The sequence below is a fragment of the Epinephelus moara genome, chromosome 22 (genome assembly GCF_006386435.1).
Source record: "Epinephelus moara isolate mb chromosome 22, YSFRI_EMoa_1.0, whole genome shotgun sequence".
Classification (NCBI taxonomy): Eukaryota; Metazoa; Chordata; class Actinopteri; order Perciformes; family Serranidae; genus Epinephelus; species Epinephelus moara.
Window position 1 is genome coordinate 16,508,883 of NC_065527.1, and position 17,876 is coordinate 16,526,758.

The 17,876-nt window shown below is 41.5% G+C and overlaps 2 protein-coding genes across 3 annotated transcripts in view; both read left to right on the top strand.

Annotated features, from left to right (window-relative positions):
* Positions 1 to 4,040, top strand: part of fkbp9 (FKBP prolyl isomerase 9) — a 14,706-nt gene extending 10,666 nt beyond the window's left edge. Inside the window, exons 7-10 of the mRNA XM_050034297.1 lie at positions 675 to 864; positions 1,665 to 1,810; positions 2,372 to 2,535; positions 2,644 to 4,040. Coding sequence (XP_049890254.1) covers positions 675 to 864; positions 1,665 to 1,810; positions 2,372 to 2,535; positions 2,644 to 2,823 — 680 coding nt within the window. The 3' untranslated portion in view covers positions 2,824 to 4,040. The remainder of the gene's footprint in view (positions 1 to 674; positions 865 to 1,664; positions 1,811 to 2,371; positions 2,536 to 2,643) is intronic.
* A 2,934-nt stretch (positions 4,041 to 6,974) lies between these two features.
* LOC126383582 (uncharacterized) overlaps positions 6,975 to 17,876 on the top strand; it is a 61,052-nt gene continuing 50,150 nt past the window's right edge. For both annotated transcript variants that reach the window (XM_050034115.1, XM_050034116.1), the window contains exons 1-4: positions 6,975 to 7,247; positions 16,221 to 16,289; positions 17,379 to 17,403; positions 17,504 to 17,521. In XM_050034115.1, coding sequence (XP_049890072.1) covers positions 7,221 to 7,247; positions 16,221 to 16,289; positions 17,379 to 17,403; positions 17,504 to 17,521 — 139 coding nt within the window. In that variant the 5' untranslated portion in view covers positions 6,975 to 7,220. The remainder of the gene's footprint in view (positions 7,248 to 16,220; positions 16,290 to 17,378; positions 17,404 to 17,503; positions 17,522 to 17,876) is intronic.

Consider the following 17,876-nt stretch of genomic DNA (forward strand, 5'->3'; position numbering starts at 1 on the left):
GCTAGAGAGCTAATTTCTTATCTAGGCCTAACCGCCATATGATTTTTACTAAACTTGGTAGATATGTAGAACAGGACGCCTCAAGGTGACTGGAGAAATGTAACGCTAATTGGCAACTAGGTGGCGCTATAACAACAGAAAAATGCTTAAAAATGGCTAAAATGCGACCGATCGCTGTGGCTCCCCCTGTGGCCCAATGTTGTTGTTTTTTTCTGATTCTTGGTATGGCTAAGTCATGGTATGGTATGCTGTACATAATCACGGAAACTGTCAGTGTGTCACTCTGTCAGTCAGTCAGTCATTCTACCAGTGCACCCCACTTTTAAGTCAATACAACATATAAACACTATAGAAACACTATCTGCCTTTCAACGTGCTACCTCAATTTCTAATGTACAGTTTTAGCCCACTAACTATCCCACTATTGGCAATGGTACTACTGTACTTTCAATAAAGCGATCGTACTATCAAATTCACAAAAACTCTGTCTGAATACATTGCTCTTCTTAATGGGTTCAGTTGACTATTTAATCTGCAATTTCCTATGACCTGTATCCCAAATACACACCATGTGAAACTGTACGTGGGCAAATGTGCACTCAATGGGGATGGACTAGTATTCCTTTAATATTGGATTCTTTCTTTTTTCTTGTTACCATATATCTCTCTCTCAGGCTCTAAGATCCCTGGCTCAGCTGTGCTGGTGTTTGATGTTCACATCATCGACTTCCACAACCCATCAGACAGCACTGTGGTGACCGTAATTCACATGCCAGACAGGTGTGATAAGCAAACCAAGAAGGGAGACTTTGTCAAGTATCACTACAATGCCTCTCTGATGGACGGCTCATCCATCGACTCTACGTAAGTGAGCTTCTGTGAGATGCCTCCTGAGTTAACAAGTCTTAGAAAACTGAGAAACCATGAGAGACATATTTTTAGAGAATGATCAGGGTGGAGCCTTTGTGCTCCACTGTCTCTCAGATTAACTTGTATTGCAGCGGTGCCTGGATAGCGTGACGTGTGTGGTTGTGCTGCTGCCGTGGTCCTGCCAGGTGCTTCCTGCTGCTGCTGCCATCATTAGTCATTAGTCATACTTCTACTGTTATTATACACATATGATTATTGTCACACATGTATACTATCAGATATTAATATATTATTACTAATTATAATATTATTACTTTCATTAATGGTGTTGTAAGCTACTGTCATTACCGTCTGTCCTGCATCTGTCTCTGTCTCTCTTTCTGTCTCATTGTGTCATGCGGATTACTGTTAATTTATTATGTTGATCTGTTCTGTACAACATCTATTGCACGTCTGTCCGTCCTGGAAGAGGGATCCCTCCTCAGTTGCTCTTCCTGAGGTTTCTACCGTTTTTTTCCCCCGTTAAAGGGTTTTTTTGGGGAGTTTTTCCTTATCCGCTGTGAGGGTCCTAAGGACAGAGGGATGTTGTATGCTGTAAAGCCCTGTGAGGCAAATTGTGATTTGTGATATTGGGCTTTATAAATAAAATTGATTGATTGATTGATTGATCTCAGATTAAGCGTTGACAGTCCTGTGTGTGAAGGACACGTATAAACAGCAGAGGATGACTGTTGGGGATAACAAAACATACAATTATTTATTTCTCTATTTCATTCCAACTCAATTTGTTTCAGGTATAATTATGGAAAGACATACAACATCGTCCTGGGAGCCAACCAGATAGTCCCAGGGATGGAGGATGGACTGATGGACATGTGTGTAGGAGAGAAAAGACACCTTGTTATTCCTCCTCACCTGGGCTATGGGGAGAGAGGAGTCAGTAAGTCACACACAAGCACACTTGTAGTAATAATGGAGCATATATGTGGTGGTCTTTCTGATGAGGGGTAGTAAGATTCAGCTTTTTGTGCACGTGACCAATGACTGTATATAAAGATGGACAACACGTCTCCACTTCCTCCCGCTGCACAAAAATGAGGCCATAGTATCCAGGATACAGGATACCATTTTCGGCTGTTGATGGCATTTGGAGACAGAGTGATTGCTTTATTTGATGTGCACTTTGAGTTTTTAGTTTGGCCCATGACATGGCGGGGTTTATGACCTATACTGCAGCCAGCCATCAGGGGGTGATCAAGATGTTTTGGCTTCGCTTTTGGGGAGCTGTCATGTCCTCCATCTTTATTATACAGTCCATGAATGTGACCTGTGTGCAAGGCGAGGAGCTGTTTTACCATTTCCAGTCAGTCACTTACAGTATGAAGGAAAGTTCGTCCACATAGTCTTTCTTTGGCTCCACTGAGTCTGAGCTGTACCACTACAACAGCTAATGTTGTGTGTGTGTGTGTGTGTGTGTGTGTGTGTGTGTGTGTGTGTATAGCTGGGGAAGTTCCAGGGAGTGCTGTGCTGGTGTTTGACATCGAGCTTGTAGAGATGGAGGAAGGACTCCCTGAAGGCTACATGTTCATCTGGAATGAGGATGTATCACCCGACCTCTTCACTGAGATGGACACAGATAAGGACAAGCAGGTGGAGCCCTCTGAGGTGTGTGATAATAACCTGCTGTTACTGTTATATCTGAAACATCTGAGACATTTCCCTTTTTGCTACTGTGCGTGTATCCTTAATTCACTCTGTCCTTGGTTTCCACAGTTTACTGACTACATCATGAAGCAGGTGAGCGAGGGTAAAGGCCGCCTGGCTCCCGGCTTCGATCCTTATCGCATCATCGAAAACATGTTCTCCAACCAGGACCGTAATGGAGACGGAAAGATCACAGAGGCAGAGTTCAAACTAAAAGCAGACGAAGCCACCACTCACGATGAGCTATGACGGGGCTGAGTGTAAAACTCAGATCAGGGTGAAGGCTGAAGGGTCAGACAGCGGGGTTGTTATACATATGTGGGTGGTAGAGTAGAAAATGATGGGGTTGTGTGTGTAAAGTGAGTGGGTGTGAAGCGAGAGAGATTTTGTTTTATTTTTATTTTGAAGATTTAGATGATGGTCAAAGGGCGTCTTGTCCTTTAGAGAGATAGTTCATATTTTTTGAAGTGGGGTTGTATGAGGCACCTATCCATAGTTAGTGTGTTACATAGAGTAGCTGTCAGTGGGCACGCTCCCAGTTTGGAGAAGCAGACAGGGATACCCCTCATATGTCCCTCATACAACCCCACTTCAAAAAAACCTGAACTATGCCTTTAGGAGCCAAATGAGTCTGAGAAGAAGAAAGAGGGCGATTTAGGAGTGAGATTATATTGAGATCTAAATACTGGGAAGAAAACAGGGTCTAAGATGACAGCGAATGACCTTTTTTTTACCTCCTCTCCCATCAAGTTGTTGTCTTGTTTTATGTGACTTTTTTTATTTGAAGGGTACAAAAGCACTCATGTGTGTAAGAACAAATTAATGCCTCACTCCACCATCTCTTTATTCATCACTCCCTCGTGACATTTATTGTTGTTAACATTTTGTGGTTGTTTTCTTTTCACTGGGTATCAGCTCATCTCTGAAATATCTGACAGTCTTCCAGGAGCAATGAGTCGGCCATCATTCACTGTCATATGCTGTGATAGAGGGAAGTTGTTTCTGAGAGTTACAACTTGTGTATTGATTTAAAAAAAAGTGATTATTTTAAGTGAGACCTTCAACTAAGAATGACATTTTATTTACACAGTTTACAGCTGACACCTTTCACTGTTTTACCTTTAAATGTCAGGGTGCCTTCTGTGTCTTCTGCTGTTCAAACCACCCAAGATAACGCTGAAACTGCTTTTATAGGGCTGATTGTGTATGTGCAGAGTGGTGACGTCTATGTGTGTGGCAGAAATCCCCTTAATAATGGCCTGTGATTTGAGACCCTGGGGTTGCAGTCACTTTCGGTCATCTAGTCTTTTCATCGCTTGTTTGTTTACCTGTGTGTGAGAGAGAGAGGGAGTGAGAGAATTGTGTATGAATGTTGTTTTTGTTTTACTTTTTTATTCAGGAGAATACTGAGGCTTAATGATGACAATGTCAACACAAAGTTTAATGATTAAATCCCCTGACCTAAATATATGCCTGCATTTCGTTTGTCCTGCCTTGGATTTGAACAAGTCGTCCTGTTTGCTTTGGCCACACTTGACCACTCCAGTTATTTTAGCATCACACTTCTGTAACATCGTCAGACTCAGGATGGACAGGGTTTTTTAAAAAAAAAGATCAAAATTGATGCAGCAGAACCAGAGATGTCATTTTTTTATTCCACACATTTGTCTTTCTTGTTGAAGCCTCGCGCCTACACTACTCACAATTATGCTCACAATGCAGCTCGATCAAACTTCAGAGTCAGAGATTTTGGTGTGTTATACTGATGTAGAAAATAATCAACAGAATAATTAACAATGAGAATAGTTGGTAATTGCAGCCCTAATATAGATCAGACACTGGTTTCTTTGTATGTTTTTCTCTTCATTGTGGAATGAGGGAACAAGATTTTTGGGCAATGCCAGTTTGGATGTTTAAAGGAATAACGTTACTTCACTCACAAAATGTCTATTTAATGTAAAGTTTAGTTGATTCAAAACACACATTAAACATGGCTTAATAGAGACAATTTCAAACACAAGTACACAAATTTGCTTCACTATAATTTGCAACATTCACAGACAAACACTTGTCTTTATCTGGACACATTTTCCCCACAAATTCAACATGCTAACGTTATTAGCATGTATTATATTTACATTGTATAAGTTAGCCTAGCGGTTAGCGGACTTGTCCTACCCTCATAGAGGCCAGGGACAACAGCAACATTTAACAAAGTTAATGTACAAAATTTGGCTCCATTACAACTCACAAGGTTCACCGACAAAACAACTGTCATAATGAACACGTTTTCCAAACAAATATAACATGCTAACGTTATTAGCACAAGCCTATGGCATTTTACATTGTATAAATTAGCCTAGTAACAAGTGGAGATTTCCTCTTCTCATATGAAGCCAGGGACAACAGCAACATTTAACAAAGGTAACGTTACAAAATTCGGCTCCATCTCAACTCACAAGGTTCAAACGACAAAACAACTGTCATACTGAACACATTTTCCAAACAAATATAACATGCTAACCTTATTAGCACAAGCCTATGGCATTTTACATTGTATAAATTAGCCTAGCAACAAGCAGAGACTTCCTCTGTTCATATGAAGTCAGGATAAATCACTAACAAGACTTAAATTGTTTTTAGTGGGGGCTTTATTCACAATGTATTGTCCCTTATCTGTGAAATTAAAGTAAATAAAAGCTCTGTTTCCACTGAGGGAAATGGTTTCAGCTTACAAAAATAAACAAGAGGTCTGCGTTGCAGTGACACATAGCTTACAAAAATAAACAAGAGGTCTGCGTTGCAGTGACACATAACCCCTTTTTAGATAGGAATTGTTCAAATTTGCAGGAAAGCCCAATCAGTCTTTTTTCAGCATTGGCAGTGTTGTTTCTTGATGTGTTGATGAAAAGAAGTGACCACCTCTGACACGTCTTCACTTGTATATTAAAAAGACTTTATTACAAAAAGAACAGTGTCAAAAACCCGCCGAATCTGAGAGTCTCTGGTGCTGAATGTGAGATCTCTCTCTCTTCGGCCCAAACTACTCTCCTTATATATGATTTCTTGTCTCCAAAACCCAACCTACTCCTAGACAGAGAGGCATCCCTGTCCAGGTGGTCAGTCAGACATCACCTAAGGCTACATACATTAAAACATCTAGCCTATAAAGCTTAATCTAGCTTTTAACCTCTGACCTGGCTTTTAACCTTTGACCTAAGAAAAAACATATGTTCACATTCAAGGCCCACCAATATGACTACTCTACGAGATGGAAAATTGGGCGCCTCGGATCAACTCGCCATTCTGCCTCTGTGTGTCTAAATGCTCGCAGCTGGCCAGCAAAACGGCCCAACATTAGCGGAAAATCTGTCAGTGTAAAAGGGGCTATTGTTACATTTCTGGGGAGGTGCACATCAGGCCACGGTGTAGGGTATGGTGTCGAGTCGATGCAGAAGTATAAGGCCCAGTTTATATGACAACGATTTCAACTGAAAACGGTAAACTTTAGTTGCGTTTTGGCCTATCGTTTACACGACAGCGGCGTTTTGGGTGCCTGAAAACTCAACGTTTTGAAACGGGTTCCACAGTGCAACTTTTTGGAAATGGCAGTGTCTCCGTTGTCATGTAAACTTGCAATATGCAATTCCTCTGAAAACGGAGACTTTTCGCACATACGCATTACGGTTCCAGTCACGAGGCATTCCGATCGTCACAACAACGATGCTGAGCTCTGTTTGTGCTGCTCACCCTGTTAATTTGAATTGAAGTGTAGATCTGTTAGTGTAGCAACTCCACCTCGTTGTCCATCCAGACAAAGTTATCTGTGCATGCTTTCGCCATTGTGTCTTCTTTGTTTTGGTTTGTAATCACCGCGTTGTAGAGGAAGGCGCTTCAGCGCGGGCGCGTGGCGTCATGCCGTGGTGTTGCTTTGCAAATTTACACTGCCACCCATTGGCCTGGTTTGCATACTACAGCGTTTCCAGTAGATTTTGTGGCTCCATGTGAACAGGGATCGTTTCAATAACGTCGTCATATAAACGCGGAAGGTTATTAAAACGCAAAGGACAGATTTTTCCGTTTTTAGAGAAACCGTTGTCGTCTAAAGAGGGCTTAAATCCTGTATTAGGTTGTTCAAAGAAAAAAATAAATAAAAAAAGTCCGGGCAAAGACCCCCAATGTCCTCAAATCCTAGAAACGCCCCTGACACACTCAACATTTTATTTTACCATGCTGGGGATCAATAAGGTCTATCTTAATTCATAATAATACATCATAATGTAGTGGAGCAGCATGCCTCCTACAGCAGGGTGTCTGACCCTCAGCCGGAAGAATGAGTTAAGAGGTGAGAGGAGGGAGGAGTCACTTTAATGCACTCGTGCCTTACCATTTTTGCAGCAGTTTGGAAACTAACAGCTGCAGCACGTTGTGTCATCAGAGCATCCACATGGACGCTGCGAAACTCATGTTTGTCCCGTTACTTTTACCTCGGGACTGAGCTCGATGTCGACGTCTACAGACCAGAGTTTTTCCCCTCTCTTCAGCCATATTTGATGAGCTGAAGTTCTGCAAATGACAACTGAATTTTCGTTTCCTGTGTGGAGAGGTCACGTTCGTTTTACTCTCCGAGGCTGAGACTTGTAAACATGGAGTTAATCGACTTGGGATGCCAGGTACGTGTTTATGGCTTAAGTTCACCGCGCCTCGGTTTTGTTTTCCTGCTGCAGAAACTAGAGGGAAGTAACGGTGATTTATTGGCAATAGTCAGACTAGGCAGATCCGATATGTTCCTGTATGTGTTTGTTTATGTAGCCTGTCTATGCATGCTTTCATTGTCAGCCTTCTGTGATTTATGGCTTTAACTCTGATACCTACACAGTTTCACATAGCTGTGAGATCAGAGAATCAACGTGGAAAAGAGACAAAGAAACCAACCGAGAAATACTCAGCCAGACATGTTGATAACTTCTTGGTTATGCAGTCACCATGTAGGGTTTGCTGCAGTTTTGATGGTTGTAAAAATAATCATAGGTGTAGATTTTTGGGGGATGCAGGGGACACACCTCCAATATTTAGAGCATGTGCATTATAAAGATTAAAGTAGGAGGACTTTGATTTTTATTAAAGTAAAGATATTTTGACCATGACTTGATGCAGATAAGATTCCTAAGAATGCAGGGAAATAACTCCCACCCCTGTTTCAGTCAGGTAACATGTGACATATAGGGTTTTACATCTTGTGCTATTTGAATATTAGCAGCAACATGTTATTGAGTTGTTGCTACAAATGCGCTTTACATGAAACAATCATTTAGATTGTTCTGATACAGGGGCGTTAGTAGGATTTGATGACATAGGGGGCTTGGCCCGGACCTCTGTAGGGGGGTGCAGGAGATACTCCCCCAGGAATTTTTAGATATTTTTGTGGCTTTATTGCCTTTATCTGTAAGGACAGCTATAGTGTGAATGTGGGAGAGAGGGGGAATGACGTGCAGCAAAGGAACGACGGTTAGTATTTACCCTGCAGCCGCTGCGGCAAGGTCCCAGCCTTTGTACATGGGACCCCTGCTATACCAGATGAAGTAGTGGGTACTCCAGGATTTTTATTTTATGAACAAGCTCTATTTTGATGCTTTTGTATAGGGCTGCCCCCTAATAGTTGACCAAACGTTAGTCGACCAGAAGGACATTAGTCATCAAGATTTCACTGGTTGCTTAGTTGCGGAAAACCCCCCAAAACAAACGTGAAACTCTGTTAGGAGAAAATAAATCAAAACCTATATGACTGGACCATGTGGGAATTTAATTTGAAAGGACAGACACAGGAAGAGGTGTAGTGGAAGATTTAATCATTAATCATTAATCAGTAAAGTTGATTAAGGTTGAAGTTCATATAATAATGTTTTTATGTATCCATGTATGACACTGATACCATGTACTACCTAGAAGTGTAATAATAGACACACACACACTCTAAGGTTTTATATTGCATTAAGGCACAAGGGACCTTATAGAAATAGTCCCCAAGTTCCATATGTTTTTAAAAAATAGTGTGAACCCGAGTTCGAACCTAGAGGAGAGTTTGGGGATTTCCAGGCCGGGGGAAAAAGATTACACCATTAAGACATGCCTGGGCATGTTCGGGCATATCTGAACAAAGGCAAAAAGGCCTGCCACCAGTAGGTTTGGGCCCGGGTAGGAAGGGCTAAAAGGAAAAGGGTGGAGATTCTCTCAATCTTCACCAGCATAAAAGGGAGAGCTCAGAAAGTGAGTCTTCAGTCTTGCTCCGGAGCCTGACTCATGAGTTGTATGTGTTGAAGCTTGTGAACACATTAAACTCGATTGTGCCGGATTCAATTGGTCTCCAGTGTTTCTCTGAGTACCAGCCAACTGAACCTAAGATACTAAATTAACACAGAGGACGATTTGAAGAGAAGGTGAGGACGAGGTCGGGAGCCGACGATTTGAAGAGAAGGTGAGGACGAGGTCGGGAGCCATCTGGCCCAATTCCAGGCACCGATTTTTGCTTCATCAGAGGCCACGCTCAGCAGTCAGACAGGAGTCAGGTTAAAAACTGTTAGTATGTATTTTTACATCTCCACTGACCAGTGGTCAAGACCCCCTGGGGATCATATTTTGACATGGTAGACGTGATGGCGTCAGAAGTGCTAGGCTTACTGATGAACGGACAAGTTAGGCTAATTTTAGTTGGCCCAAGGTCAAGTTAAATGTGTCAAGGCACCATTTTAGGTAATAGTATACATGCCACCATCCTATAAGCTGTGTCTCACTCTGTTCACACTTATTTCATAGCTTCTGCATGTAGCCATGTTGATCGGAGCTTGTAATTAAACGTGCATTAAGAAAGAAATCCATGATCGGCCTCATCCTTGAATTCTCCAGATCATCACAGAAACACCTACTCTCACAAACCAATCACAGCCAACAGATATCTTTCCCTTCTTCTGTAAATATTCATTCTGATAAATACAGAAAAGTTGATGTTAGTGCAGGGCTACCCAGAGCTTTTGCTTACCAACCTCAGACCCAACCTGCTGCCTCGCTCTTGAAAGCTGGCACAGCAAAGGCACAAGAGAAGCACCCAGCGCCGGACCTTGTGATTTCCAGACATTTAAAGACGCAGCATGTGTATGGCCCCTAATCTACAGGGCTGGTACCTGTGGTTATTCCACAGGCTAGTTAATAACATGTCGGGCAGGAAATCCAAACTCATTTTGAGAAGGACGAACCCAAGGTGATAGGTAAACTCTTAGCACAATCATTACTGCTTTGCCGCCGTCATTAACAGGTGGCTTGCTCAGTGTGTGACGTGCACTTGTAGATAAAATATAGGCCTATATTAATGAAGGTTCATTAGTACGGTTTTGTATTTCTCTGTAATGTAGCACAGTGTTAACAATGTTACTGATACTATTCTTTCTCAGATCTTGAACTCAAACCATTGTGTTTCCCCGCCCAAAGTGTATACTAATACACTATTATATTATATTACTTATTTTAATAATTAAATTAATATCGTAGACATGCGGGCGACTAGTCGACTAATGGCCTTAAATGACGACTGTTGGTTGACTAGAAAAATTCTCAGTCGGGGGCAGCCCTACTTTTTTAATCCACTCTGGTACCTGATGTTGTGTAAAACTTATCCACGTACTGTTATTTATACCAAGGCACTCATCCACATATTTGGTCATGTATTGGATATATGTCACCTCGGATCTGGTAACATTATAAGGTATACTGTGATTGAATATTTTTTAAAAATGAGTAGGATTAGGCCCGAACATATTGGAAGGACAAGTTAGACCATGACTGTGCATGTCCAGATGGCCCAAAGCATTACACCATTATGAAGTCATATCCAGACATGCCTGGGCATTACACCATTATGTTCTGATGTATTGTCTAGAAGTGGAATAATAGTTGAATGTATGTATTTATGTCACCAGTGGTGGAATGTAACTAAGTATATTATTTAAGTACAAGTACAAACAGAATGACAAATTATTAGATTCAGGGCTTTTCACCACCAGGTGCCAGACTGTAAGACACATGCATCCAAGAGACACAGCGCTGAAAAAAACTCAAATATAACCCATCAAAACACCAAACCAGAGTGAGTCTGGGGTTGACTTTTACTTTTATTTTCGCTGGCAAACAGTAACCGGCAATCCTGCATAGTATACCTTATAAAATACTGTATAATGTAGTAATACAATGTTATTGCGTGTAGCTTATTTTCCTCACATTGTGCAGCACTATGCAGTGTATCCATCAACCACGTATAGGATAGGGATGGATTATGATAGCCGTACATTATTTATGTTCATGTATGTGCTGTGTCAGGTACGGCTGTCATGGGAGACGTGAGAGCAGTACTCAAGTCTCAAACAGTTGCAGGAGTTTAAACAAAATGCAGCCTTCAGTGTACAATATGAATTCAATGTGATTGCATATATTCAATTATACGAATACAGTCATAATGTGATTTCTCATATGTGATTATACTGTCAATATACAATCCAGCTGCAGTTGATGATAGGATTTTACTACATGAGCACAAAGTTGCTAGCTGAGGACAATATCAATATTTTTGCAGGTACTAGGTGATTGAAAGGGAGACTCTTTTATTTGGACCCACTGAAGTGGAAATTAATAGAATTCATTTTTTGCTCTGAGTGGAAAATGTAGATACTAGATGTTCTTCTTCTAGTTTTCTCCAACTGAGCAGGAACATAACTATTGTCCCTTTGTGCATGGCTACTAACAACAAAGTGTCTTAGCGAGGTGTCGGAAGTAACAACCTTTAGCATTCAGAAAAACTTCAAAGCTCAAGCTTCATGTAGTCTTTTGTTTTGAGCATGGTGAGACGGCCACAGCCTTGTACGTGAAGTACTTCACACATGCGTGAAATACTTTGCATTCACTTTGTTTCCTTATTTATATGGTCTTGCTTTCTTTCTTTTAATTTGTCACCTTTCTGTATGTAAATCTGAATGTTGTTGGAATCAGCAGCTTGTTTGAAACAAACACAGGATCAGCATCTGTGCTCAAGATCAAAGTCCAAGACACAAGTAGCCTCCTCTCTGATGAGTTTCAGCTCCTTTTATCAGTCTGGCAACGTACTGTGTGAAAAGGGAGCGTTATCTTCTTGCAACAGAATAACGTTGGAGGTATCATCCAGTCAAGGCACCCTGACCCAGCTTTGAAACCTGAGCAAATTAAACATACCATCTGCACAGCAGGACACAGCCAGAGGGTAGCAAGGAAGTGTGTTACATACACAGCAAAGCCTTTAAACTTTTAGCCAGTGAGGGTGAATACTCCAGCAGGGGGGGCTGAGCATTGGCATTAGCTGACCTGAGCATGAGGCTGCTGGTGTTTAGAGGGAAATGCACGTGTAAATGTAGAAATAATATCTGAGTGATCAATGACAGCACAATGTGTATCAAGTTAGAAATATTCTCTAGGGCACCAGAGGCCATTGAGAACATGTTTATCTCAGTATTAAAGCTGTGGTAGGCAGTTGTTTGGAGAAGGGAAAAAAAACAACATCAATAAGAGGTTGGGCGCTCACAGTAACCACTGAAAAGATGGTTACTCTTTTGGTTACTCTTTCATGTGCCTTCGTGGAAGCCTAAGGTGGGGAGAGCAGCAGCAAAGACCCCTCGGGTACAGAACAGAGCAAGCATAAGTGACAATCAGAAATGACAATGATAAGTCGGATACAGCGAAAAATAAAAAGGAGGAGCTGGGCTGGGGTCAGTTTGCAAAGAGGCTTGCAGAGGAAACAGCGATGGTAGGCAGGCTAAAGCAGTTTAAATAGGGCACCCTGGCTGAGATTTGCCATTTGGTTGCGTAGAATGGAATCATATGATCTATCAGCAATCAGTTGATTCGGCTGTTTGAGATCAGCTGATGTAGCTGGAATGTGACCCGGGGTTGACACCATGGTCTGTCTGATCTAACACTATGCTCAATTGCAGGAAACGTATAGATATCATTGTTGTAGCTCCCATACCATTTAAGACCCCTATCTCCACTTTGTAAAACAAGCTAGCTTACTAGCGTCCCAGACAATTCTTACCAGAAACGTTCATCTTCCTGGCGATCTCCCGCCAGCCAGATGCCAAATTATTTAGGTTTTTGTAGTGAAATAAGGAAAAACCCCGGAGGTAATTCTTGATTTAAACCTTGTGAATCAGCTGTTTGTTGTCCATGTAGGCACTGGGTACAGGTTCACAGTATTGCCGGTCTTCAATATGCTGATGTTTATTATGGGATTTTTTTTCCCAGTAACTTCCCAAAACAAAGCTGCCATTCCCAGCTCTGTAACAAGAGCCATTATTGGACAGCCATGAACTTTGGTATTGTAAACTTAGGTGCGAAAAAAAACAAAGATTTGTAAAAGTAGTTTTACAGATCTATAAATTATTTGATGTTGATCTTGTTCATAATTTAAGGGCAGAATAATGGAATGTAATTATCTTTCATTGTATTTTCCTTAAAAGGGGTACTCCAGCAATTTAGTGTTGCACTTCCATAAAGTTGGGAGACTCACAGGAGACCGATTAAACCAATAGTATGAATCAGAGCAGCATCGCGCCTATTGTAGGCCAAGCTCCAAAAATGTCGGATCCTACAATTCCCATAATGCTACTCCATGGCCTACAGAGTTGGGTATTAATTAAATTGAAAGCACTCCATAGAAGGCTGTTCTCAAAACATTGGTGGAGTGCCCCTTTTTAATGACTTTTTAATGATTTTTTTTTGCAGCATTATGTGAAGCTAATTTTTTTATAAGTTGCAATGTGTTTGGTTTATATTTTACCCTGGCACCATCCTGTCCCATCAAGAGCATCCACACTTCCTGTACTACTGCGTAGTAGAGCAGCGAGTCCCCTACCAACAGGAAGGTTCTATAACACCAGTCACCAATATCAGCCCACCCACCATGACGGACATCTGAACTGAAAAATAACAGAGGAGAACCGCCAACATCATGAAAACAACCCACCCAGCTCACAGACTATTTGTTTGAATCCCATCAAAGAGCATCCATGTTCAGATGACCAGACACAAGAACAGTTACTACCCCAAGCTGTCAGCTCCACCCTGGCCTCCATGATGTCTCCCTACAGCAGTGTCTTTAACACTATTGTTGATTGCTGGTTCACTTTATGGACAGTTCACTGCTGTTTTTTTTTTAATACCACGTCAACCATCTCAGTTTTTGATATTGTTTTTTGTACATAAATTGTTTCTGTACTAGACACTGTTAAGTTTCCTTTGCACAGGTATGTCTCAAAGCTCGTCTCTCCAGGGACCAACCATGATGTGAGACTACTAATACTGAGTCTGACCAGGTGCTGCTGGAGGTGGAGAAGCGTTGTGGCGCAGTAGAAGACAATTGTCACAAGAGTGTAGCAACCTGTGTACAGAAGAACAAATGCACAGGAACACCATCTTTATCAGAAAGTCAACCATTTGCATTGGAGACCACCTCAGACACAAGTAGCCTCTCTCTACTGTTTGCCAGGAACGCAAAGCCGGACTAGGGTTCTAATTTTACAGTTAAACAGTACACTAAAATATGGGTAATTTGAGTCGTGAAAACGGCAATGCACAATCAGTCACGGTTTGCAGTTCACAAGCCATGATTGACATGATTGACAGCTGTGTTAGAGACTCCTCGGCTCTGATTGGTTGCTTTTGTTCACATGTGGAAAGGCCAAAGCAGTAGAATAGGCAGAGGAGTCTGTTCTTTTTTCCTGCAGATTATCCGTGTCATTTACTGCTGTGTGAATGACAAGTTACCAACTACAGCTTTAATGTTGATGACAACAAATGGAACCTTATGTTGTTTCATGTGCAGATGTGGAAATGTAAATATGATGGCTTCACATGTAGGACAGTATGCTTGACAGAGATGATGTGATTGGTTCAGTCATGGCTTCAGAAAAGGAAGAAATGCATTGATTGGTTTGAAAACTAAAGACAGAAAGCGAAATAAGCAGTTCATGAAAGCCATGATGGAATTATATGAGTAAGTGAAGAATGCCTTATAAGCTTCCCATCTGCATGGCACTCTGGATAAAAACTTGTTTTACGCCAGTTGGATTGACCAGTTTCTAGGTGACTTCTCTTCTTGGCTGTCACCGCTCTGTATCGCAAAGTAACTGAAAATGCAACGTTACTTCAGGCTGTTAGCCATGCTAGTGTTTTGTCATTTAGGGATGGTTCAACCATCCTGAAATTTGGTACAACTTTATCCCCTCAAGATAAATTCATAGTTCTAAGAGGGTGAATCTATGATCCTCTGACTTCTTCTTTAGCATACTGTAAGGTCCTCATTTGTTGTTTTGGGTGAAATGCCTTATCAGCTTGCTACAGACAGTCACGAAGGGCAGTGCCTGGCTGATTGGCGACAGATATTTACTAAATAAAAAAATTTATGCCAGTGCCACAGGAAAAAATCATTAGTGTTTTTATTTATTGATTGATTCATTGATTTTTCTCCCTGGCCCTCCGTAGCAAGCTAGCAGACAGACTGGGTGCTGATCACATACACAGCAGGCGGTGTCTGGTTACCTTGACCTAAACCCTTCAGTGAAGCAGAAATTGAAAACGTTGAGCTGCTGTTAAAGTTCTGTTGAGTGACACTCAAAAAATGTTGAGTGCCCTACCATAATCAGGCTTTAGTTTTATTGTAGAATGAATGGCACAACTATATGAAGGGGGAGGTAACTTCTGTCTCTGCTCAAGGATGATCTCTGGTCTGTTGTTAGGTTGTTCATTGACTCCTGTTTAAGCTTTTGAACTCAGTGGATGTGACTCCCAGTGTTCAGACGGGGGATGTTGCCACACAGCTATTTTCTCCAGCCCATACAAGGTTGAAAATGCTATCCTGTGTTTTTTAGGAGATGCAGGGTCGATCAGATTGCAAAATCAAAATAAGAATCCAGGATAATCAACTTGCCCTCCACGTCAGTTTCTCTCTCTCAATGCTATGATGTACCTACTGTTCCATTGGACCTTGGGTATCCTACACAAAATCTTAAATAAAAGTATAATGTAAGGCTATTGGTTATACTGGTAGGGGTGTAAGGACTTGAAGAGCATTTGTGGACAAGTCTTGGCTACTGTAAAGAGAATGTCTCTCATTACCAGCTACAATATGTCATGACAGCTGCTATTGTTTTCACTTAATGAGTCTGTGTTTGTGTGTTATCATTTTGAGATAAGATTCAGGTGACATCATCTGTAGTGGTAACTACCACAAAAGCCACTTTGAGTATTTTCTGCCAGGTGTTTGTGTGTCTGTCTGTAGACAGATTTTGTCAACGCAACGGTGTCACAGCCCTGCAAGATGCAGTCATGAAACCTAACGGGTGTGTAGTTGAGATCAAAATGAGTTAGAAGAAAGGTGTGATCTGAGCAAGGGTGATGGAAGTTGGGGGATAGGAAGTAGGGAAGGGGTCATTGCCCCACCTCCCAGTTTACATCCTTGGCCCAGATTCGTTCTAAGTCGCAGAACTCTGCAGCTGGAGCAATTCAATCGCAAGATGGTCTCTGGTATGATTTCATGTTGCTGATGCACGTTTTTGTTTGTGTTCTTCTTGTAGGTCTGCCTCACTAAGTATAGCAGAGTGTTCAATTTGAAGAATCATATGTATTCGACAGATCATCGACAGGTGGGCACTTAACCTCGTTATTCTAAGAGTGTTTTTGGAGTTGGCAGAAAACCCATTCAGCGACCAAAATTAACACAAGGATTTTGATGATGAAGAAATTTTCTTGTTGGCAACCATAAATCCCTCAACTGGTGATGGCATACACCGATCAGCCAAAACATTAAAACCAGTGACAGGTGAAGTGAATAACATTGATCACTTTGTTCTAATGCAATGTTCTACTGGGAAACCTTTGGTCTTGGCATTCATGTGAATGACACCTGACACGCTCCACCCATCCAAACGCTGTTGTAGACCAAGTACCCCCCCTCATGGCAGCAGCACTCCCCGATTGGCCATTGCACCATGCCACACTACAAAAACTATTTAGAAATGGCCTGTGGAGAGTGTCAAAAAGCTCAAGTTGTTGACCTGGCTTCCAAATTTCCCAGATCCCAATCTCCTCAAGGATTCGTGGGATGTGCCAGTACCCCAGATGTTTCCCTAATCCAACTTGTTATTAACTTCACCTGTAAGAGGTTTTAAAGTTGTGGCTGATCAGTGTATGCACAGGCACAAGAGACTCACCGTGTTATATTAACAGTAGTGTGATGAACACTTAAATAGCCTCGACCTTTTTAAATAAATGTATAGCTTTGGACATGGGCAGGTAGACAAAGGGTTCAAAGTCTCAAAGCTATGAGATAGGGATCAATATTTGTAGGCCTCTCATATGAAACACAATAGACAAATACTGAAGTTAGCACAACAAACAGACAGGCGAGTCAGTTACTGTGATGAGCTCAACATAATGCGCCGGAGCTGTAAGACCCACCTGTGGGCCCCCGGTGTGCCAGTCAACTACAACACAATTGGAGTTAGACTTGTGTATTTTATCTGCAGTTTGCTCCGTAACATGTGCATCACTGGTGCCCCCCTCCCATCTCACTCACCAGTGACCTTTTTTGGCCATCCTCTTGTTAAGTGGCTCCAACCTGTCTTGACAGAACATTTTATTTCTAAAAGTAATATTATTAATGTTATGCGTTACTGCCAAACACTGGCATTAATTTATTACCTTTGCGTGTTTCCTCTGCTTTGAACCAACAGAAAATGGCAGACATCTTCTCTAAAGGTAATGCTCCCCCAAAGGTACATTTATTTCATGATTCCTGCTGAAGAGTTTATGTCCAGTTTATTAATCAGTGTTTTCCTTTCTTACTTGTTTACTTTAGAAACATTCAAGACATGCGGTAAGCCTGCTTCTCCTCCCCTCTGTTTGTTTAGTCCTTATTAACAAAGCTCCTGTTTACATCCAGTGTGATTTTGGTCCTAATACTGATGTTGTTTACTGTTGTTTGCGCAAAGGCGGTGTTGAGGTGTTGGAGAGGAGGTGCCTGTTGAGCAAGGCACCGAACCCCCCAACCGCTCGGGGTATATATATATACATACAGTGGTGTGAAAAAGTGTTTGCCCCCTTCCTGATTTCTTACTTTTTTGCATGTTTTCCACACTTAAATGTTTCAGATCATCAAACAAATTTAAACATTAGTCAAAGATAACACAAGTAAACATAAAATGCAGTTTTTAAATGAAGGGTTTTATTAA